The 23,224-nt window shown below is 41.5% G+C and overlaps 2 protein-coding genes across 2 annotated transcripts; one reads left to right on the top strand and one right to left on the bottom strand.

The window, feature by feature from the left end:
* Nucleotides 1-198: 198 nt before the first annotated feature.
* Nucleotides 199-3,788, top strand: LOC127756198 (GTP-binding protein SAR1A-like). Its single transcript, XM_052281590.1, has 3 exons — nucleotides 199-450; nucleotides 1,463-1,594; nucleotides 3,223-3,788. Exons 1-3 carry the CDS (start codon nucleotides 322-324, stop codon nucleotides 3,541-3,543), a joined length of 582 nt encoding a protein of 193 aa, XP_052137550.1. The 5' UTR covers nucleotides 199-321; the 3' UTR covers nucleotides 3,544-3,788.
* Nucleotides 3,789-5,940: 2,152 nt separating this feature from the next.
* On the bottom strand, nucleotides 5,941-20,666 carry LOC127756388 (lipoxygenase 2.2, chloroplastic-like). The gene is made up of 8 exons (XM_052281731.1): nucleotides 20,624-20,666; nucleotides 20,403-20,552; nucleotides 9,630-9,890; nucleotides 9,299-9,390; nucleotides 9,047-9,157; nucleotides 8,670-8,974; nucleotides 7,215-7,481; nucleotides 5,941-6,889 (listed from the first exon to the last, which is right to left on the bottom strand). The coding sequence occupies exons 1-8, from the start codon at nucleotides 20,664-20,666 to the stop codon at nucleotides 6,121-6,123; spliced, it is 1,998 nt and encodes a 665-aa protein (XP_052137691.1). The 3' UTR covers nucleotides 5,941-6,120.
* Nucleotides 20,667-23,224: the final 2,558 nt, after the last annotated feature.

Here is a 23,224-nt window from a genome sequence, read left to right as displayed (position 1 = left end):
ACACAGATCTGAATCATCATCATCAAGCTTCTAATGTGAACGTTCCAACCCGCGGTATTGCTCCAAAACAACCCAACTCCCAGTCTCCCACCTACCCACGTCTGACAACCTGGCCCCACACCCAAACCCGGGCCCACGTGTCATCCTCTGGCCTCCACCGTATTTCAACCCGCGGGCGCGGAGGCGGAGAGAGATCGCCCGCCACGTCACCACGCCACACCCCATTCGCTCGTTAACGGGTCCGCATCAAGATCCGCTAAGACCCTTCTTCTTCCTCTCCTCCGGCGACAGAGAGGCCACCGGCGGCGGCGGCGGGCGGAGATGTTCCTGGTGGACTGGTTCTACGGGGTGCTGGCGTCGCTGGGGCTGTGGCAGAAGGAGGCCAAGATACTCTTCCTCGGCCTCGACAACGCCGGCAAGACCACGCTCCTCCACATGCTCAAGGACGAGGTTCGCCACGAAGTTTCTTTCCTTTTGTTTTAATTGAGCAGTCGATTCATCTGTTGGTTGTTAGATGATCTGATGCGGTTTCGATTGGGTTGGATTATGTGAGTGTTTTTTTTTTGTTTGAGAGAAGGATTGATTATACTGAGTTGGGTCGGGATTTTTTTTTTTTTGGGTTTCACTCTTTTATGCGGAAAAAAAATAAGTTGGGTTTTTTTGGGATCGATAGGTTTGCTGATGTATGAGAATTTTGATGGATGTTTCTGATTCGAAATGGATTTTGGTGGATAGGAATTGCGACGAGTTTGTGGATCGGGATGGGGGATACATCCATGCAATTTTTTAGGAAATCGAACAATTCCAATTGCAGTGCGTTTTTGGATTGCCATCATAATTGGAAGTCTTTATGCTGGCAATACTTCATTTCGAGGTTCAATAATTGTGAATTTTCCATGTATCATCTAAATAATAATAATAATAATAATAATAATAATCCCCTCTTGGGATTCTATACTATGCTATGAAAAAAAGAGAGATTATTAGATGGAGGCTTAGTTTGTACCTCCATTTAACCTATATTTTGGAGTTAGTGATCTAACTTTCCAGATAGTTTGGTTTCCATTGGTGCGGATATAGAAACCTTCCAGGCTTTATTTTGGTAGCTGAGCCGCACTAGATTGCTTGCAAGATCTGGTCAAGTTCCATATAGTTACCGCATAAACTTTGCCTCTTTCAGTTATGTGTGCACAACAAGATTCCATGCTGCGAAGCCTGAGGCTTGCAGTTTAGAATCTGGTGTAGATGCCAGTCTGGAGAATTTTAAATTGATTGTAACCTTAGTAATTTTGAACAGATATCCATATCAAAATTTGAAACGTTTTTTTTTTATAACCAAGTGATCCTATCGGGAAACTGAATATATTGAAGCGATGCAAGGAAATCATATGAAAATTATTATGATTATTTGCTTCTGTTTACTGAATAAGTTGGTAATTGGGATTTGTGTTCCTTCTGGCAGAGATTGGTGCAGCATCAACCTACGCAGTATCCGACTTCTGAAGAGCTGAGCATTGGGAAGATCAAGTTCAAGGCGTTTGATTTAGGAGGCCATCAAATTGCTCGCCGTGTGTGGAAAGATTACTATGCTAAGGTCTCAGCTTCCTTTTTAATTTTATATTTTTATTTCTGCAAATGAGTAAGTCAACTTATGATCTACTTGCTTAATGTTTCATCTCATGTGGGTTTGATTTCTGGAGATATATGTCATTATCTAGTACTCGTATAGCAATTTGTGAAATATGGAAATTAGTGTGTGCTTTTGCTAGGACGAAAAGGTGTAGTAGATGTCATTATCAGTGGATAGTATTTGGCAGTGAAACACTAGAGTATGTGCGTCTAGCTTTTCCTTTGACATGTCACACCTGATGCTTATTGCTGAATTTTCATCAACTGAGTTAGTGGGGTTATAGCGCATAAAAATGCAAGTAGCCTACTCCCATATGCTGTCCACCTCGGTGTAGCTCTGAAGATTCATAATATAACACAAGTGATGTATGTGCAATTTGGTAATTGTAGCTATGAAGATTCATAATATAACACAAGTGATGTATGTGTAATTTGGTAATTTAGCGACTGATGTAGAATGGCAAACATATGCTTTGGTAGTTGTCTGTCCACCATCATGTTTTGCATGCTAGCGTTCTTCTGTTTTCTGGTACATCGGCTTGTGGCTAGCATTTTACTCCATCCATCATATATTCTTTTTATCCCCAAACAGCATGATGCTGTACTACTGTTCTATGAGATAGTGGCTTTGGCTTAGGGGGTCAAGTGGTCGATATTCCTCATTCATATATGATAGAAGGTTAGAATAATATGCTGTATCAAGAGACTTGATGTAGAAGGCATTTGTACTAGAATGTTGCAGTAGGATCATTTTGGTGAAAATATTTAGTCTCAGGGATTAATGTTCCTAGGCCAGGAAGTGTTAGGACTTACGAGTTTGGTGTAAGAGGGTAAAGTTTAGTTTTTTTTTCTTTTTTTTTTTCACTTGTGCTAGCAAAGGGGCTGAACTCTGAAGGAATAATTAGGTTCCAAGATGGAGAGTTACAGAGTGTTCATATTAAAAACTTCAAATAATTTCATACACATCATATCAGCTCAACGGTCAAACTCATGGTAGAAAACTTTGTTATGAAGGTCACAGTTAGGAATACATTGAGTAAGAAATACTACGTATGTTTTTTATCTGAACAGGGCATAAGATGTTACTGTTGGTTTGAAACAGCTGTTAAGTGAAAATACTTACTACTTACTCCCTCCATCCCATAAAAGATCAACTTCTGGCTACGTCCAGATTCGTAGCCAAAAATTGGTTTTTTATGGGACGGAGGGAGTACCAATTATGTCCCTATCCAGATTCGTGAATTTCAGATATAGTAAGTAGTATTACCTTTGTTGTCATACATGGAGTATAATAGTTCTGCTATAGTAACAAGAATTGGTAGGTTTGGTACTTCGCTTGGTTCATATAGACTTCAATTCAGTTCTATAAGTCTCATAGAAAATGAAATTGGATGGAGACTTGGAGATATCTTCAAATGTTTTCTAGTTTTTTTTTTCCTGCGGGGATCTTCAAATGTTTTCTAGTTGATCTATTTCTTTGCTTATGCCTTTGTTATTACTACTTGATGTATCGCGATCATGTATGCTGGTGCACCAGTAACTATCCTGCCTTCTACATCCTTCTAATTCATCTTCCAACCTTCCTATGATCAGGTCGACGCGGTGGTCTACCTCGTGGATGCCTACGACAAGGAGAGGTTCTCCGAGTCGAAGAAGGAGCTCGACGCCCTCCTCTCGGACGACTCCCTGGCCACCGTCCCCTTCCTGATCCTGGGCAACAAGATCGACATCCCCTACGCCGTGTCGGAGGAGGAGCTCCGCTACCACATGGGGCTGAGCAACTTCACCACCGGCAAGGGCAAGGTGAGCCTCGGCGAGTCCAACGTTCGCCCCCTGGAGGTGTTCATGTGCAGCATCGTCCGCAAGATGGGCTATGGGGATGGGTTCAAGTGGGTGTCACAGTACATCAAGTAGGGTGTTGTTGGTTTTTGCTGGAAAAATGTTGAGGTAGTCTTCATAGTTCATACTCCTGTTTCACCTTACCACAGAGATGATTTTAGGAGGGAGCTAGAGCTATAGCTAGCAATCTGGTCATGGTGGTTCATGGTTCTTCCGGTACATATGTGGTGGAAGCAGCGAAAGACTGGGATTTGTGCTAGATTTTTCTTCAGTTAATTAAAAAGTGTGACTTTTAAAGATATAGAAACATCTTTTTAAAAGCATTGATTTGATATATCCTCGTCAGAGGAATCATCCTGAAATTGGAGCAAAATTGGCGGTGGTGGGGAGCTCCGAGCAGGGTTCGACTTACCGCCCGTAACCGCGCGGTTACCGTGGGGGAACGGTAATATAAATGCCGCGGTAACCTCCTTAAATTCAAATAAATTTAAAAAATAATTTGAATTTTTGATAAATTTTACACGGTTTTGTACGGTTTTTCATGGTTACCGCGGTTACCGCGCGGTAACCGTGCTTACTGCCAGGGCGCGGTAACCACGGCCTCGGCGGTTTAGGAAACCCTGGCTCTGAGACATGGATATTGGTTCTTTTTCCAAGTATACCTTTTCTTTTTAGGTTAATTTGATCCATGCCATTGCCAGTTGCAAATATGCCGATTTAGAAAAATATCAGTACTATTCACGATATTAGCTGGGTGCCATTGAAATTTTACAAAATTAAAACTGTACCATCGCTGTCACGTTTTTTTATCTTCTTTTCTTCTCCTCTCTTCCTTCCTTGTCTTATTCTCCTCCCCGTTGGCCGGCCGTGCTTACTGCTCCTCGGTGAAACGCCACCACGCTTGCTGCTCCCCCTACCACCCCAGCATGCTCCTGCCGCCACTTCACCTAATCACCTCCTCGCGCGAGTTACGAGGAGGCTGGATCCAGGCGCGCGTGCTCCCTGGCTAGCGCCACCACCATCTTCACCTTCTCCTCGTGCGAGCTTTGGGGAGGCCAAATCCAGGTGTTGCCACCATCTCCACCTCCTCATCTGTGGAGGGAGAAGCGGACGGGGAGGTGATGGTGGCCGCCGCCGGCGTCGCTTGCTGCTCCGCCTCCATGTCCTTCACAGGCGCTGGCTGCGGCCCTCATGGCTTGCTGCTCCGCCATCCTGATGCTGCCCTCACCATGTCGTCCCTCTCTGTCGTCGACCTCTCCTATTTCCTGGGCTTTGATGTCGCTAGCCTTGTTTGCTTTGCTGGAGGTCACCGGCCAGCCTCCTTGTAGCCGACCCCTTGACGGGTAGAAGAAGAAAGATGGAAGTGATGGAAAACGTGACGGCGATGGCGCAGTTCTAATTTGGCAAAATTTCAATGGCACCCAGCTGATACCGTGAATAATAGTAATGATATTTTTCTAAATCTGTAAAGTTGCAGTGGTACGGATCAAATTAACCCATTCTTGTCCCCTTGAAACACATGATGAAAGCTCATGCTCATATTTTCAAAATACTTCTCCAAGTATATATTTTCTAAAAAAAAACTTTCTTCTACTATATTGCTTCGATTACTCATACTGCTTAGTTTTCGTTAACTCCCACCTATAGGATTCACGGCCTCTAACCACTTCAATAAGGAGCCTTTCCACCGTCAACACTGGCCTACCGCTCTCCTCTCTCATGGCTAAGGTGGTGCCATTACCGCTTGTTGCCACGGTCGTAAGTGCAGTGGTAGTTACGACTGCACCTGATCTCAATCCGTGGAGGTGGGCTAGTGGTCATGGCAACGGATTGAGATTAGGTGCAGTCATAACTGCGGCTGCACCTTATGACCGCATGCATTTTCAGCCATTCATTTTTGGGATCAATGGTTGCTACAGTGTTCGTCCTACAGTATCCATGAATAGTACTTTATGGCATAGTACTTTGCTACAGTAACCAATCTAATCCTTACCGTTAGATTTAGATCCAATGTAGCTGTTATAACTGCTTAAGTTGCAGTCCATACTACTACTGCATCTGATTCGGATCCCACCGCTGCTATAGCCATCCCTTTTAAGCTGGGGAACACTTTCTACCTTCCCCACACCGATGCCCCCTTGTCTAACCTTGAAACCTAACCACTCGGAGGCCCATGGAGTTTGCCAGAGATAAAGACGAGAATGAATCACATAGCAAATTGCATGGTTACAAAAATTTGTGTGATTTTGCCAAAAAAGGGCCCAAGCCTTGTTTTGAACCTGGAACTTTTTGGGCCGGGCCTAGCTTTACTCGGTCGTTTTCCTCGGCCATTTTCAGGTCACGAAATAGAGGCCCGATCCTGGTGTACATGTCATGCCAGGCCCTGGTCGGCCTTTTTGGGACTGAACTTGGTTTTAACAGGACTAACTGCACTCATAGTCGAATAATAAAAAATGCACCATGATAAAAAAAAAGACATAAAAGGAAAAAAATTATTTTACTCTTTTCTTTGACGTATATAATTAGGGAAATGCTATGCCGTTCAGACGGGATGATACCTCAGAGGTATCGTCTAATACCTGTTAAGTATCCTAATACCTGTTAAGTATCCCCTACACGTACATGCATGGCTCATAGGCACATACATGTAGCTCAAATGGAGATGCTGTTGGGGATGCCCATCTCCATCACCGACGACATGTCCTTGGGGTCACCATAGCACGGCTTTAGCAGCACATATGGCACCACACCAGGGCCCCACCGGTTCCTCCGCTCCGGATCCCTGTTCCGGCGGTCGATCGTCTCCGCGATCCTCATCATCCTCTCGTTGAACCTCCCGAACGCCGCCCTCACCTCCCTGTTTGCCATCCACGCCGCCTCCGTGTGCGTGCCCATGTACTCCTCGCTTGGCGAGTGCGACGACAACAGGTTGAGCGCTGGCAAGATGAGGGTAGTCTGGTACTGCGACGGGAACGTGTCCAGCAAAACCCTGACAGGATCCTCAACGAATGTCGGTTGCATGCCCTCGCACCCGTGCTCCTCCTCCGTCGGCATGTTTCGCCGCGCGATGGTGGGACGGTTGGGGAAGTAGCCGGCGTAGGGGTACTGGCCGAAGTTCACCGCTGCGTGGTGCCCCGACGCGACCCAAATAATGGTGGTCAGGACCTTGATGAGGCTCCCATGGCAGTCCAGCTCTGGCCACCCGTCCTTCTTGTCCGGGTGGCCATTCGTTTGCACCTCGTTCCACCAACCATGGAGCTCCTCATCAGAGTAAATGTCCGACGCTGACGGGTAGTAATGGTTCACATAGTCTGACACCCACTCCTTGATGGAGTCCCAGACGAGCAGGCCGTCGTTAGCATATGGGTAGTCCTCTATCGTTAGCTTCAGCTTTCCATCCTCCCCATGGAATGCCATGCCCCTGAATTTCAAACAAATTATATATCATATAGGAAAAACATTTTTTACCACTTGAGTGGATACACAATAGTTTCGTGCATGTCAAGTAAATAAATATAAAGTATATATCATGCAAGTTTAAAATCGATTTATATAAGTAGCTAACAAAGTAACAAATATTGAACGCAATTTTGACAGCCATATATTTGTTACTACTTGTGTGTATAGGTACGTTTAATCTGAACATATATATTTGCGGAGCGATATATTACATATTTACGTCTTACCAAATCTATTCTATTTGTAACATGCAGGAAACGGGTGCACGTGATTAACACACACATTACCTCCGGATGAGATCGGCGGGCAGAGCCTCCATGTCGAACCTCCAAGATTTGTCGTAAACCGCCGAGCTGAGCTCCATGCTGTGCTTCCCCGGCGCGAAGGCGCTCTCGATGATTCCATTGGCGTTGATGAGCATCCCGCGCGCTTGGGCGTTGATCTCCATGGTGAAGCGGAGGTGCGGGTGCAGCAGCCGGTAGATGGGGTGCATCTGGCTCAGCCGCCGGTTCGCCGCGATCACGTACGGCTCCACGCAGCAGTGCGTCCTCAGCCTGAACACCCAAACATGATCGAAATCTAATGTCAGGATTCGCAAGAAATCCTATGGTATGGAAGGAAGTTAAAGGTTAGACTTAAAAGGTTTCTTTATATATACAAGTAATCCTAACAAAAGGGGAGATAAGCAAATGTTGTTTTTGCATTCAACGTGCAGGAGATAATTCAACACTTGTTTTTTTTTTTTGCCATATTGCTTGTTTTGCATGGCTATGTGTTTTTTTTCCTTTTAATATATATCCCCTCCACAAAACATAAAAACATTTTCACTAATTGGCTTAGGTGAGTGCCTAGATCTATGAAAATAAAAAATCCAGTCTGATGAACAGTACCTGTAAATGTGATAACATCTGATATGAGATGATGCAATTAATGCCAAGTGCAAGCAATGTTAGGGTTGTTTTTAGATCTAGGCTGAAAAGTTTTGGCGTGTCATATCAGATATACGGACACACACATTTGAAGTATTAAACGTAGATTAATAACAAACCAAATTACAGATTCCGTCAGTAAACAGCGAGATGAATTTATTAAGCCTAATTAATCCGTCATTAGCAAATATTTATCAGATCATGGAGCAATTAGCTAGGTTTGAAAGATTCCTCTCGCAATTTACACGCAATCTGTGTAATTATTTTTTCCTACATTTAATATTTCATGCATGTGGCGAAAGGGCCTGTAGCCTAGTGGTTATAAGAGCCTCAGTAGCATCTGAGGTCCTGGGTTCGACTCCCCATGGGAGCGAATTTTTCAGGATTTAACGGCGTTGTGTTTTCAGTGGTAGGCGACGTACCCGTCGACAACGACAGTCTTCGAAGATGCTCATAGGGGTAGGGTTTGTGTGCATGTGTTCATAGGGGTGAGTGCGCGTGCGTTGTGAGAAGTAGTATGTTTCTCAAATCCTACAGAAATCAGCAAACATAGGAAAAACAATAGCAGTCCTTTGATAATGCTATAGGAAAAACAAAGGAAAGTTCACAAAGAGGTCACACCTCTTACTATTTTTCATATGAAATGTGAAGCATAGCAATACAATCCTATGAAAAGTTTCCTTTCTTTCCTTTGAATCAAAGGACATGTAGAAAAAAATCAATAGGAATTTAAATCCTATAAAAATCCTTTGCCAATCCTATAAATCAAAGGGGCCCTTAGCAGGGGATTTAAACAGGCCATTAGTTAATTACCAGTGGTGGACGAGCTGATGGTAGCCGGCGTCGTGGGCGAGGACGTGCGTCTTGGCGAGCTGCCACAGCCAGGACGCCGTGACGCTGGTGCCCGCCGGCGTGAAGACCTGGCGCCACTGCGGCGTGTTGGGGGACTTGGGCCTCGTCAGCTCGATGGCGATCGGCCTCAGCGTGCCCTCCTCCGTCAGGAAGAAGAGCGTCCGCGAGGCGTACAGCGTGGTGTCGTCCAGCTCGCGCACCGCGTGCACGAACGGCAGGAGCACGTCGTGGTAGTCCAGCATGAACAGCTTCTTCTTCTCCACGGCCTGTACAGTGTATTCTCTCCTTTAAGTTTTTAAAGGCAAATACTCCCTCCATCCCTAAATATTCAGAACGGCCTCCTCTGCTGTCATGACCCCATTAATCTGCTCTTCAATCAGCTCTTTGGTGATGAGGGAGTCCCCTGGGCCGTAGGTTTCCTCATCCAGCTTGCTGAATATAGGGAACTCCTGCACACGTACATACGTTTCATGTTGGTGTTACGTTGAGCAATTATTTGATGATGAGGAAATTGAATATTACTTGTCGATTTGGATTAAAAAAAAGACAATTAGTCAATGAATTAACGATCGACAGGATGAGGAACGTGCCGTGTCCCTGACAAGTTGGATGCTGAGAGGGTTCATCCCTGCCAGCGTTTGTCGCGCGAACTCCTCGTCTCTGAACCATGCAAGCTTGTCCTCTGCGATTAATTTCAAATCATAATTATTAAGCTTATATATACTCTCTCCATTCTAAAATATAAGAACCTAAAATCAAATTGGATTTTCCTAGAACCAAAAATCTAGATAGAAAACTTGTCCAAAATTATAGTACTAGGAAATATCCTATCAGATTCTAGCTAGGTTTATATATTTTGGGACAGAGGGAGTATTTAGTCATAGTACTCCGTCGTAGAATAATAGTACTAGTAATATTTACTGTCGTGAATCTCGGGCGTTTGGAACTTGAACACTTTGCGAAGCTCCTCCTTGAACTCCTCCTCCTCGCCCTTGAGCAGCAGCTTCACCTGCTTCTGGAGCACCTCCCTGAAGTAGCCTTCGAGGTTGTCCGCCTCCTGCTGCGACGACGACGGCTGGTTCTTGTACCCGTCCTCGTACAGCGCGTCGATCGCCGCCAGCGACGGGAAGCTCCGCCGCCGGTCGCCGGACACCCTCTGCGCCGTGGTGAACGCCGACAGCACTACAAGATATACAACTTTTACCGACGGTGATAAGTAATAGCCTACGGTTTTAAAAATACTGTTGGTGATTATCAAGTTACCGACAGTATTGCTAATCACCGACCATATAAAAAAAACCGTTGGCCATTTTATAGTCCCCTACAGTTTTTTTATCTAATCTCCAATAGTATAGGTTGTTCCATTACTTGTCAAAACGGGATATCAGCGGCCGGATTATTTTACAGAAATTTTTATTACGTTTTGTACTATTAGACTTCTGTTACTTAGCTTGGAAATTTCAGGAAAAAAGTTGGGCTTTTGTTTACCTCCACATTTATGGGCTTTTGGCCCATAACGTGATAGCTAGGATCAGAGATTGGATCCCCATGCCACTGATTTTTCTAAATCCACGCCATTGTTCAGGATTGGATCCCCACACCTCCGTATCCACTCGCCATCCCCAGAAGCGGCGACGCAGCCGCCTCCGCCTCCGCCTCCGCCTCCACCTCGCCATCCCTAGGAGGGGAGACCAATCATCGCCGGCGGAGGGAACGCGTCGCCCTCAGCTCCGCCTCGACAAGCCCCGTCCTCCGGTCACCTCCGCCTGGACCCGCCTCACCCTCCACTCGCCATCGCTGGCGGCGGCAACGCGCGACCACCTCTACACCGGCAGTGCCCACTCGTGACAACCTCCACTCGCCCCCACCAAGCACTACCGGCTGAGAGGTAACCTCCACTCCCTACTCTTCGTTTCTCCAAGCAATTTTTCCGGTGAAATTTCTCAAATCGCTGTGTACAAATCGTGTAATAAGGCAAGCTCAAATTTCTCCTAATCTCCACCCCCATCTGATCTGAAGCAACTAGTTAGATCCCCTAGTTTTTTTGGTTAGATGTTTGTTGTAGCTCCAAATTTAGGGTTTATGGAATATGACCTAGACATGTATTTCTATGACTGTATTGTTAGATCACCTACTTTTGTGGTTTGAATTTTTTCTGAAGCTCCAGATGTGAGACTTAGGAAATATGACCTAGAGTTATATTTCTGCATTTTTATTCCTTTGCAATTTGAAGTCGTTATGCAATTAAAAATTAGGGTATTTAAATATGTTTTGGCATGAGCTGGGAATAACTAGTTAGATCTGAGTTGCATAGTTCTCATGAATTTTGTGTCTGCAAGCCTGGATGTGTAAGTAAATGGTCATAGTATCTTAACTTTACTTTGTGCAATGATGGACTGTACAGAATCAGAGTTTGCTTGAGAGATCTAACAAACTAATTTTTCAATATCTAAATCAAAATTTATCTGTAGAGCATATCTTTAATGCATATTCTATTTTTTTAAATCAACCAGTGTGATGTGTCAATAAAGCTAGTGGTTTCAGCTGAACATTTAGGTCAAGTTTATTTCCAAATCAAGTACTGATAGAACACTGCTACCTTTCCAAGTGAGTCAATATAGTTGTGCTTCAAAATCTTATAGTACCATATAATATTTCTTTCATTAACATTTTATTGAGCCCTAGAACTAATTCTAGGAATGAGTTTTAATAGGGAACACTAACTTATGAATTGAAGATTCAGTTTCATATATAGAGGAAAACCGTAGTTGGATGTATAAAGAACGGAAAGGTAGGTTATACAGCCAAGTCTGGGCTACTGGGGTAGATCAGTTTGTAGAGCATGCATTTTCATTACCTGAGGCATTGAGTGATGGGACATCAAGGTGTCCATGTAGGAAATGTGTGTGCTCACACAAGAGAAAGAGAGAAGAGGTTACAATGCACTTGCTGCAGAATGGTTTCCAGCAAGGATATGAGCGATGGATCTTTCATGGGGAAGAATTACATCCACATAATGTTGAAGACGATGAGGCTGTTGAGGAGGTAGATAGAATGGATGACATGTTGGTTGATGCAATTGCGGCAGAAGGAGTGTTTCCAGAGGAGGAACCATCACCAGCAGTAGCACAGTTCTATAAATTATTGGAGGATGTTGATCAACCAGTCCATGAGAGCACAACTCAAACAAAGCTGTCCATTGTTGGTAGACTTATGACCATAAAGTGTCGCTACAACCTGTCTGAAGCTTGTTATAATGAAGTCACTGCCTTGATACATGACATTGTTGGGGATGTGGTGGCAACAAAAATCCCTCGGAATTTCCACTTGGCAAAGAAGCTTGTGCAAAGCCTTGGAATGCCCTATAAGAAGATTGATGTGTGCAAAAACAATTGCATGCTCTTTTACAAAGACAATGAAAATAAAGATAAGTGCACTGTTTGTGGGGAGTCCCGGTATGAGGAGACAGCTACTGCAAACCAGTCCCGTAAAGTTCCAAGAAAAGTTCTTAGATACCTTCCAATTACTCCAAGGCTACAAAGAAGGTACATGTCAAGTGAGGTATCCAAACATATGACTTGGCATGCAGACCATGAAAGTAGTAGTTTGATGGTGCACCCTTCAGATGGTGAAGCATGGAAGGAGATTGATAAACTATATCCTACTTTTTCTAGTGAGAAGAGGAATATTCGGTTAGGAATGGCTACAGATGGTTTCACCCCATTTAGCCACACCTCAACATCTTACTCTTGCTGGCCAGTATTCATTATCCCCTATAATCTGCCACCTACTATGTGTATGAAGGAGAATAACTTAATCCTTGCACTTGTCATACCAGGGCCGGAACATCCTGGGAAGAATTTAAATGTTTTTATGGAGCCTTTAATAGATGAGCTACTGCATTTGTTTGAGGATGGAGAAACTACTTATGACAGTCATTTGAAACAAAACTTCAATATGCGTGCAGTTCTGTTATGGACTATACATGATTACCTTGCAGACGGAATGGTGGCATGTTGGAGTACCCATGGGAAGCTTGCATGCCCATATTGTGGTGTAGACACCAAGTCATTTCAGCTACGACATGGTCGAAAGCCTTGCTGGTTTGATTGTCACAGAAGATTTCTTCCACGTAACCATTCATTTCGCAAGAGTGTAAAATGTTTCCGGGCAAATAAAAAAGAGACCGATGAACCACCAAGGCGCTTGACAGGAGGTGAAATATTTGCACAACTCCAAGGACTTAAACAAGACGAAACAGGAAAGAGTACCTTTGAGGGATTTGGTGAATCACATAATTGGCTCGCGGTTAGTGGATTATGGAGGCTGCCATATTTCCGTAAATTGCTAATCCGACACAACATAGATGTGATGCACAATGAGAAGAATGTTGCTGAGGCAATATGGAATACATGTTTGGATATTTCACACAAGACGAAGGACAACATAAAGGCACGTCTTGATATGGCTGAAATCTGCAACCGTCCTACATTAAAGTTGACAAGGACAACAAATGGTGGATGGAAGAAGCCAAGAGCAAGATTTTCTGTAAGTGAGGATGAAAAGTTAAGAATTCTTAAGTGGATTAAGGAATTGAAGTTCCCGGATCAGTTTGCTGCTAATTTGAGGAGAGCTGTAAACTTATCTCAACGCACCATGATGGGACTGAAAAGTCATGACTTCCATATCATCATGGAGCGACTGCTGCCGGTTATGCTACGTGGGTTCATACCTGATAATGAATGGAGGAACTTGGCTGAATTGAGTTTCTTCTATAGGCAACTATGTGCAAAAGAAATCGACCCTAAGTTGATGGACCAACTAGAGAAGCAGATTCCAGTTTTACTTTGCAAGCTCGAGAAAATGTTTCCTCCAGGATTTTTCAATGTGATGCAACATCTGATCATACATCTACCTTATGAGGCTAGAGTAGGTGGACCAGTGGCATACCGTTGGATGTACTTTTTTGAGACAGCTAATCGCAAACTTCGGCTAAAAGTGGGTAATAAAGCTAGGGTGGAAGGCTCCATAGTGGAAGCATACACCGTGCAAGAAGTCACTGATTTTGTCTCTCTATATTTTGCAAGCCATGTACGGACTAATTGGACAAAGTCCTATCGGCACCATACTAGTGGAACATGTGTGCAGAATGATGACTGCACTCTAGATGTGTTTAAGCACTCTGGCACACTTCATGGGAGAGGCACTCCACGAGACCTCACACAAGAAGAGCTTAATGCTGCGAAACTATATATATTGACAAACTGTACGCAAGTTGATCGTCTACGAGAGTAAGTGATTCTAGTATACATCATAGGTACATCTGCCACTATCAGAGCCATTAACCATTCCTACTTTTAGGTCCTTCGAAAAAGAGAAATTGGAGGAGCATCCTGGGCTAGATGCTATGGGCCTAGACCAATTGACACGAGAAGAATTCATCGATTGGTTTAAAGATACTGTAATGCCCCACTATTCTCCTATTTTTAATTCAATGTTCAAGTTATTTTTCTAGACAATAACATATTATATCATTATATTTTAGTGCCGAAATGACCCAAGTGTGGATGATGACTTGCGCAACCTAGCTATTGGCTGCAGCCCACGTGCCTTCTCATATGACTCATATGACGTTAATGGCTATCGATTTAGATCTGAAAAATATGAGAGATCCCATGCAGGATTGAGAACTGTAAACACAGGGGTTTGTTTGACATCCTTCACCTCAGACAACAAGGAAATTGATTATTATGGCGTCATTGAGGATATAATCAAGTTGTCTTACAATGCTGGTCGAAAAATTGAAATAGTTTTGTTTCAATGTCGTTGGTTCGACCCTATCAATGGTGTGAAGTCTATTCCAAATCTTGGTTTAGTAGAGGTCAAGTCCACCTCTAGGCTATCAAATTTCGACCCTTTTGCAATGGCTTATCAGGCAACACAAGTATTTTACTTGAATTACCCATCTGATCGGAGTGATTTGTGTGACTGGATGGTAGTTTACAAGATGCGACCACCGGGAAGCTTTGCTGCCAATATTTTGGATGAACTATCCACTGAAGATGATTTTTTTCAAGAGTATGGCCTGCAAGATGCTTTAAATGTGGATATTGGGGACTTGGTTGATGAAGGTACTATAGCAAGGAATGAATCAGATGACGTGATTGATCCACTTGATCTCGAAACAATTGAAGCACAAAGTGCTGAAGAGGACTCTTTAGATGAGTTATCTAGTGATGATGAGCTTCATGTGAATGATATGCTTATTGATGAATATAGTGATGAGGACAATGAGCATATTAATGAACAAAATGTGTGGGGAGAATACGACTATGATGATTACTAGGATATTCCTGAAAGTTCATTAGGTAAATTATTGAGCATTTTTTAGCATGGCAACTTATTAAATGTTATAGAAATATGATATTTGTTGAGTTATTTCATATTCACAATATATTTGACTTTTGATTCAATAGTACTGTTCAAGATATCAAGATCTTTATTTTTTTTAAAAAAACTAATGTGATGCAGGATGAGTGGACGATTGTGTCATCGACCAAAGTCAACCACTTCAGTTGCTGCAAGACCCTCTTCAACATCATCAAAAGAAGAACCATGTTTATCATCATCAGTTCAAAAGGCACCACGAAAAAGGACAAGTGCTGGTGACCGATTGCCAGAGAATGAAAGGCCACTTATCAAGCCAGTTGGAAAGTAAGTGAGCTGAACAAACCTCCAATTTTTTTTCAAATATAAGGCGGATCTTGAAATCTTTCAGGCCATGTTTTTCCATAAAATAGGAGGCAGCTAGCAGCACAAATCTTGCAGAAAGCAAATTATAGGAAGAAAAAACCAGGATTCATAATGAGAAAAACGTCATTCATTCATAGCCTTACCCATTCTGTAGATGATTTTTAATGTACTACCAAGATGTAGTTTGATATATCAACATTGTCTTTTTTTCCCCCTTATGAAGCACAGAGATGCTTCATCTATTCATTTCATTCTACTAGTGAAAATTAGTTCAGGGTAATAGACATTGGGTGCATATTGACATGTTTATTTCATATATCGACAGGGAGTGGGAAGTTCATCCTTTTCTGAATTCGAGAAGAGTAGCTCCAGTCCTAGGAGCTTTACTGAAGTTGTTCTACCCAGATTTGGTAGGTCCTAAAGGGCAGAAGAGGGTTGCTAAGAGATGGGAAGATTACAAATGGTCAAAGGACGAGGAAACACCATCGGCAGCCTCAATAGTCAAGCGGGAGTTTTGGGTAAGCTTTTGCAATTCATTATGTATTTCAAATTCACATTATTTTGCTGCCCTCAGATTCTTATTGTATAACATGTATGATTTTTGTATAACATGTATTAACTTTGTCTTATAGCTTCGGTTTAGATTAGCTCCTGGTGTGAACTTACGAGAGGTTGACCAAGTGCTTGACGATAATATGAAGAATTTGGTAAGACAGATGCTGTGTGAAATTAAAAGGGAGGCCTTCAAAAAGGTTTACGAGAAAAAGAATTTCCTAGAAGAAGAGGATGAGGAAGGTAACTTATGGCCAAAAGTAGAGGAATTGATTGCTGTGAAACCAAAAGACTTTGCCACTGAAGCTGCATGGCGTGCGTTATGCATGTATTGGAGTACACCAAGTTTCAGGAAGATGTCAATGCGTGGCAAGGAGAATCGGTTGGCAGGAGGTAACACTGTATACCATCGTAGCGGATCGCGTGGCTTAGTAGGGACACAACAATTCCTAGTAAGTTTTCTACTTTTTCTTAATTTGTATGGCTCCTTATCCACACTGTTGTCACATTTTTCAGAATAATTTGTTTAGTACAAAATAATTTGTTCTGCAATAGTTGGCATTCACATGTGTTTTTGTTGTCTTTGTGAACAAATTATGTAGAAGACCAAAAATGGAGTTGATCCTGGGCAGGCAGGAGCATGGCATCATCAGCACCGAATGGAACATGACGGGCCAAGAGGGCTCTGCTGTGAGAAAACTGCTATTTTTTGGGTTAGTTTCCCTTGTTATCTTTTGTGAATTCTTGAAATTGGTCATATTTGTAGGATCTGTACCAAGACTTTAGCTAATGTTGAACATCTTTTTTTATTAAAAGGCAAAATATGATAATGCAATGAGAGAGAAATACGGTGAAGATTGGCAAGCGAAGAATCTAGACATAGATCATGCAGTTGTACATGACATATCAGGTAATAATCAACTCAATTAACTGTAGTGCAAGTAATTCTGAATGTGTATAGAATTAATTACAATTGTTCCTGTTTCATTTATGTTGTATAAAAATTATGTAGTTCAGGGCTGATATGTGTAGCTTGTGTCTTTTCATTCCTAACCTTGCTACATTATATATAGCTACTATATGTTTTTCTGAGCAATTTATTTGTCTAAATTATATTTCTAGGCCTGCCGCATGGGAGATTTGCAATGGGAGATAGTGTAGTCAGTACAAGTGATGCTGATTCTATCAAGTCCAGGAAAAGATCTCACCTAAACTCACAAACTAGTGGTGTGTCAAGTACAAGAACTTCCCTTTGGCATATGGAGTTGACCCCTGAGTGGCGTGCTGGCGTTGAGCGTGTTCTTCAGGTATGATCAAATCCTTTACTTAGGCAAGTGATTTGTTTTTCCAAGTGATACTCAATAAAGGAAACATTTTTACATAAGTTAGGCACTTGCTGAGAAAATTGGGATGGACATTAGCGGATTAATGCAACCTGATTTACAAGCTGGTACTGAGTGGTGTGATGGTGTTGAACGTGTACTCGAGGTTTGTTTCTCTTTACATAGCTTGTCATATTTATTTTGAGCCTAGTTCTTATATATATATATCTATATAATATATGTTACAGGCTATGGCGAATATTATTCCAATTGACATAAGGGCATTGTTCTGTAACAAACCTCCTGGGAAGGTAATAAAAGAAATAACTATGGTATACAGAGTTCTATGAAGAAATCATATGCCCTGATGCTAGATTGGTTGTGTACATAAATGGACTAGTATCTTTATGCTATCTTTTATGTTGTGAATGGTGTTCTATACACATTTTTTAGAAGAAATCATATGCTTTGTACTTCTGATGCCGGTAATAATTATGTTCGCAAAATTATAATAGTTGTACTCTTAGAGTTGATCCCTATTTAACCTGTGCTTTCCTGGATTACACAACATGCTGACTGAGGTCATTATCAACCTGATATGGACTAAGAACATTAACTTTATGTATGTCTGATCATGGGAGAACAATAGAAAATATTGTACTGCTTTGAATGCACTTTATGCTGGCAAATTCTAATGTTCCCATTGACTTTGATGCTCCCTGTTGCTTCCATCAGTTTCTATAGTCTGTACATGTTATGAATTGATGATATGAATCACAATTTTTTAGGAGTAAAATCTTGGTTAAATGTTTGTGTATTGACAGTACTATAGAAGTTGACTTGCCATTATAATCTGGCTGAATTTTATCTATGAATGAATAGTCGTCATCAAGCTCAATGTATGGTGCATCAAGCTCCTCAAAAAGAAAAGCATGTGAATTAAATCATGGAGATGGTGGTTCTGTTCATGATGATGTTAGAGACTATGGTGTTGATCATGTTGATGATAATGGAGAGTATTATGGTGACGATCATGATGATGCTATGCATGGCTGAAGTCATATTCTTGACATTCATTCCAACTGATTAGCTTGAGATTCATTAAGAAAGCTATTTGTATTAAGCCAAATGTTTGGCTAATTTTACTATACTGATTCAGTAGTGGAAAACTCACAATATTTGTTTGGTCATGAATCTTGTTCATATTTAAACTGCATTACTACAAAACTTTCAAAATAAACTTCTTAAATTACGTCGGGAATCCAATTATCCTGTAGGGAATCCTAAAATCCGTTACCGAGACTGTAACAGAGATCCATGAAACCCCGACGGTCTTACGGTCGGCAATATTCCGTTGGAAATTTAAAGGCCAACGGTACATAGAATCACCGTCGGCGAGTTGACAAATCCCCGACACACTCATTCCCGACCGAGAATTCCCGACCGTAAACTGTCGGCTACAGCATTCCCTACAGTTTTCTGGGATTGCCAACGGTAATTTCACCGTCGGCAAAGGTTGCATGTCATGTAGTGCAGCGCCGACAGCGCCTTCTTGGTGGTGAACGCGCCGGCCTTCCGCTCCGTGAACGCCTCGTCCCGTGGCACGTAGATCCCGGCGGCGTCCTTGGCCGGCGGCGACTCCGACGACGGGTCCGTCCTGCAGCGGCGGCGGCCCGTGCGGCAGCGGCGCGGGTAGGGGCGCTCGCGGCCGCCGAGCACCGGCCGACGTGTGGCCGGGTCGTTGTCGGGGTCGCCGAGGTCGTTGTAGACGTCGTAGTCGTAGACGCGCTCCCACTCCTAGCGCTCGCCGCCGCCATCGCCGCGGATGGCCTTGAGCTCTTCCTTGCGCAGATTCTTCACGCCCCTGGGCGTCTGAGATGGGAGGTACGACTGCGATATCGTGCATGCAAGCAAACAACAAGCAGCGTGAATGATTTGCAGCTGAACAACGATCGATCGAGCGGAAATGGAGATTAGGGCGCGTTTGGTTCACGGTCATAAGTGGATGGGGATGTGATAACCCAACCATGTTTTGTTTGATATATCCATAGGCTGGACTCTAGAGGATATATCATGGACGGAATAAGTCAGTGGCACCCATTTGTATAACCATGTGAAATTTTGTTTTGAAGATTAACTATAATAAATACTCCCTCCATCTACTTTTGATAGTTATATTTCATCTTGACACACAGACCAATGATAAGTAATTCTACTTATCATCCATTTAAACATGCTACTAGTCATTCCTCGTAAACAAGCGATTCATTAATATTTACATTTCTCAATGTCCATGTAGCCAATCATGTGTGGAAGAATGGAGAGTCACGCATTAAATTCGAGAAAATCATTAAGAGGATAGGTTGTTGGACTGAAATATGCCTATTAAAAATAAAATTTTCAGATTTGGAAATATGATTATCAAAAGTAGATGGAGGGAGTATAATGATATAATCGGATTATAAATTGGATAATTAGTTTTAAAACAATCAGTTTGAGATTGTTAACGTCAACTTAAACCTATCACAGCCAATCAGCAACATCACCCACTTGGTGTTCTCCTTATCCACTCATCCAATCTAGTGAGAGATGGCTGCCTTATCCCCAACTCCCATGCAGCTTCAGCCACCCAATCAAACACACCCTTAATTAAGCAAATATAATCCTCCACCCTTTTCGATGGTTTGCTGGTTTTTATTTTATTTTATACATGAACTAATTCAAAAAAAAAAACAACGGAATTTTTGGCCGATAGCTAATATTTACCGTCCCTCGCGAATAAAACAGGATTATCTATTAAGTTGCATGTACCAGCCAGTTGTACCTAAAAGGCTAAGCTGATAGGGAAACCCTCACGTGAGACCCCCTCAAGTGGGCTGCAATTATTTTATTTAATTGCGTGCCAGCCAGGATTCGAACTCGAGACCTCTGGCTCTGATACCATATTAAGTTGCATGCACCAGTCAATTGTACCTAAAAGGCTAAGCTGATAGGGAAAGGCGGGGCAATTCACTTTATACACTCTAACATTATCAGTATCGGTATCGGCAATAACGTGAACCCTGACCTTGAGAGGGAAGAAGAAGCGCTGGTCGTTGGGGTTGTAGTCGATCCAAGAGTTGCAGTGGAAAGTGATGTCGGTCCACTGATGGCGGCCGCCGCAGAGGTGGACGTCGATGTCCGAGATGTACACCTCGCTGCTGTAGCGGTTCACGACCTGCACGGCGCCGATGGCGTCCAACGACGACGGGATGCTGAAGCTGGCCTCGTATATGAAGGAGCCTTTGCCATCCATGTGCGAGTACCTGGCGAGCTGAGGCTCCGTGTGCATCCCCTCTGTAGAGTGACGAAAATAGGTGTTTTACAATGTTTTATACCGTCAATTTTTTTAATCCAATTAATCATATATATCTTATATATCATGTCGACCAGTGGTAAGCAAAAAATATTTTTACTGATAATAGTATAAATTTTATAGTTTTTTAGGTACCAAATTTTTAATGTACTCTCTCCGTATCTTAATATATGACATCATTGATTTTTTGACTAACATTTGACCATTTGTTTTATTCAAAATTTTTGTGCAAATATAAAATATTTATGTCATGCTTAAAGAATATTTGATGATGAATCAAGGCACAATAAAATAAATGATAATTACATAAATTTTATGAATAAGACGAATGGTTAAACGTTGAATAAAAAGTCAACAGCGTCATATATTAAAATTAAAATATGGAGGTAGTAGTTTTTTTCTTAACTAGGAAGTATGCGCGGGCACTTTATTTATTTATTTATTGTTTGTAACAAATAATATCAAAGGTACTCGTCAAATTTATTTATTGTTTGTAACTCATCAAATTTACCAAAACGACAGTAGACTATCTTATGATCTTCAGAAAAATAATCTATGCCATGAAATAAACTATAGAATTTGATATACTAAATGATAAGAATGCCTCTCAGAGTGAAAAAAAAAAACATACTTTTTATCGATTGTATTTAAACTTGCCAATCAGTACTATTTATTATCATTGTATCTGTACCGTCAACTGAACTCAATACATCTTTGAAAAAATAAAATTCATCTCCACTTTATATTGAACTAGGAAGGTAGCCCGCGCATTCACGCGGGCATGTGTCGTATGCTAAGTTTGAGATATTTATAAGAGCGAAATATTAAACAGAGAACATCTACCACGATTTCTCCATAAATTGTTTTCATCTGTATTAATTGCTTTTATAATTTTCTAACCTATTAGTTTTATACTGCATAATATTTAAATAATATCTATAAGCAATTTTTTGTAATCTTCTTTATCATTTGAAATTAAGGTAGACTTATTTTTTGAAAAACACATGTCAACGAAAGTAAAAATAAGGTGTTTTTGAAATTGCATATCTATTATCATAGTTCATTAAAGGATTAATTAGATGGAAAATGCTCCACTAAATGTTTGGTTTATATAGTCTAATATGATTGATGTAGTTTGAGAGGCGATCATATATGAACATTTCATATAGGGTGGGTGAGAGGCTCCATGCAGCCTAATATGAATACGATAACGACGAAATATAATTGCGCAGTAATATTTTGAAAATATCATGTACCACGAATACATTCTTATTTTTTTATGTAAGATAGATCTAACGATTATAACTAATAGTTTACCGGTTTAAAAGGCATAGGAGTATTGCAGAAATGTAGCTTAAAAAACTTTATTGCGAAGTGAGCGCACCTCAACTGGTTAGGTTTCCTGTGGTGGAACTTGCCCACCCAGGTTCAAGTCGTAGATTTGACATGGGTGTTCAAGTCCTAGATTTGACATGGGTGTTGGCATTTACGACTAATTATTCTTTCAGTGGTAGGTGACATGCCCATCGATAGCGAGACGCCGTGGTAACTTCTTTAATCTCAAAATGTACCGGCTCAGTGGTAGGTGACGTACCCATCAACAGCGAGGCGTCATGGTAGTCTTTTATATTGTTTCTGTTTAAGTTTTATAGCTAAGAGAGAGGGAATGGACGCTAAAATCTATTTGATTTTTTCTTAAAAATGTATGGATTTGTGAATAATAGCTAGTCCGTAGAATATGTACGATCCAAACTAATGATTTTTTTTAATAATATAGTTAACTTGGTTCTTTAATTTTAAATTTTATAGTAAATAATCTAATTTATCTCCTACTTAGGCTACATTCGATCTCGATCTGCTACATTTGATCTCATCGGTTGAGTTTATGTAGGGCACACAAAACGACATAGGCCATTAGCGCATGATTAATCAAGTATTAAATATTACAAACATGAAAATAATTTTTTTTTTAAAAAAATGTATAGAATGTATTTGCACAACATGCACAGTTTAGTAGTTTGGAAAACATGCTCAAGATAAATGAGGGAGCCAATTTGATAAGCACTTTACAGCTCAACCTTAAAATTGTTACTTATGTACTTAAAAAAATATATGTACAAATCAAAAGCGTATATCAATTTTACGTATTTTGTTCCTTTCTTTTCGTGAGTAGCGAAGTGCGGAAGTACGTATACGTACGTATATATATATGTGTGGAATGCATTTTAAATAAATCTAATCTAATGGTTTAAAAAAGTGGGTCTAATGGTTTAAAAAAGTGGGTCCACCGAATTAAATGAAAATCGAGGTTGGATGTTTTTCTATTTTCTCAAAATTTGTAAGTTTTTCTCTTATTTATTAGAGCGTCACATGACAGTTTAAGAGCGTTTGTAGAAGTACCACGTGGCGGTTTGAACTAATAGGATTAAAAGTGATTAACTCACTAAGGACAAAATTACCTTTTTAAATAACGTTTATGATGTTAGGCCATTCGTATTCTTTAAAATCCATGTGGTTTTTTTTTCTTACGAGGG

Source organism: Oryza glaberrima, chromosome 12 (assembly GCF_000147395.1).
Source record: "Oryza glaberrima chromosome 12, OglaRS2, whole genome shotgun sequence".
NCBI lineage: Eukaryota > Viridiplantae > Streptophyta > Magnoliopsida > Poales > Poaceae > Oryza > Oryza glaberrima.
Note: the sequence above shows the minus strand (reverse complement) of the source record. Positions and strands in the feature narration are given on the sequence as shown.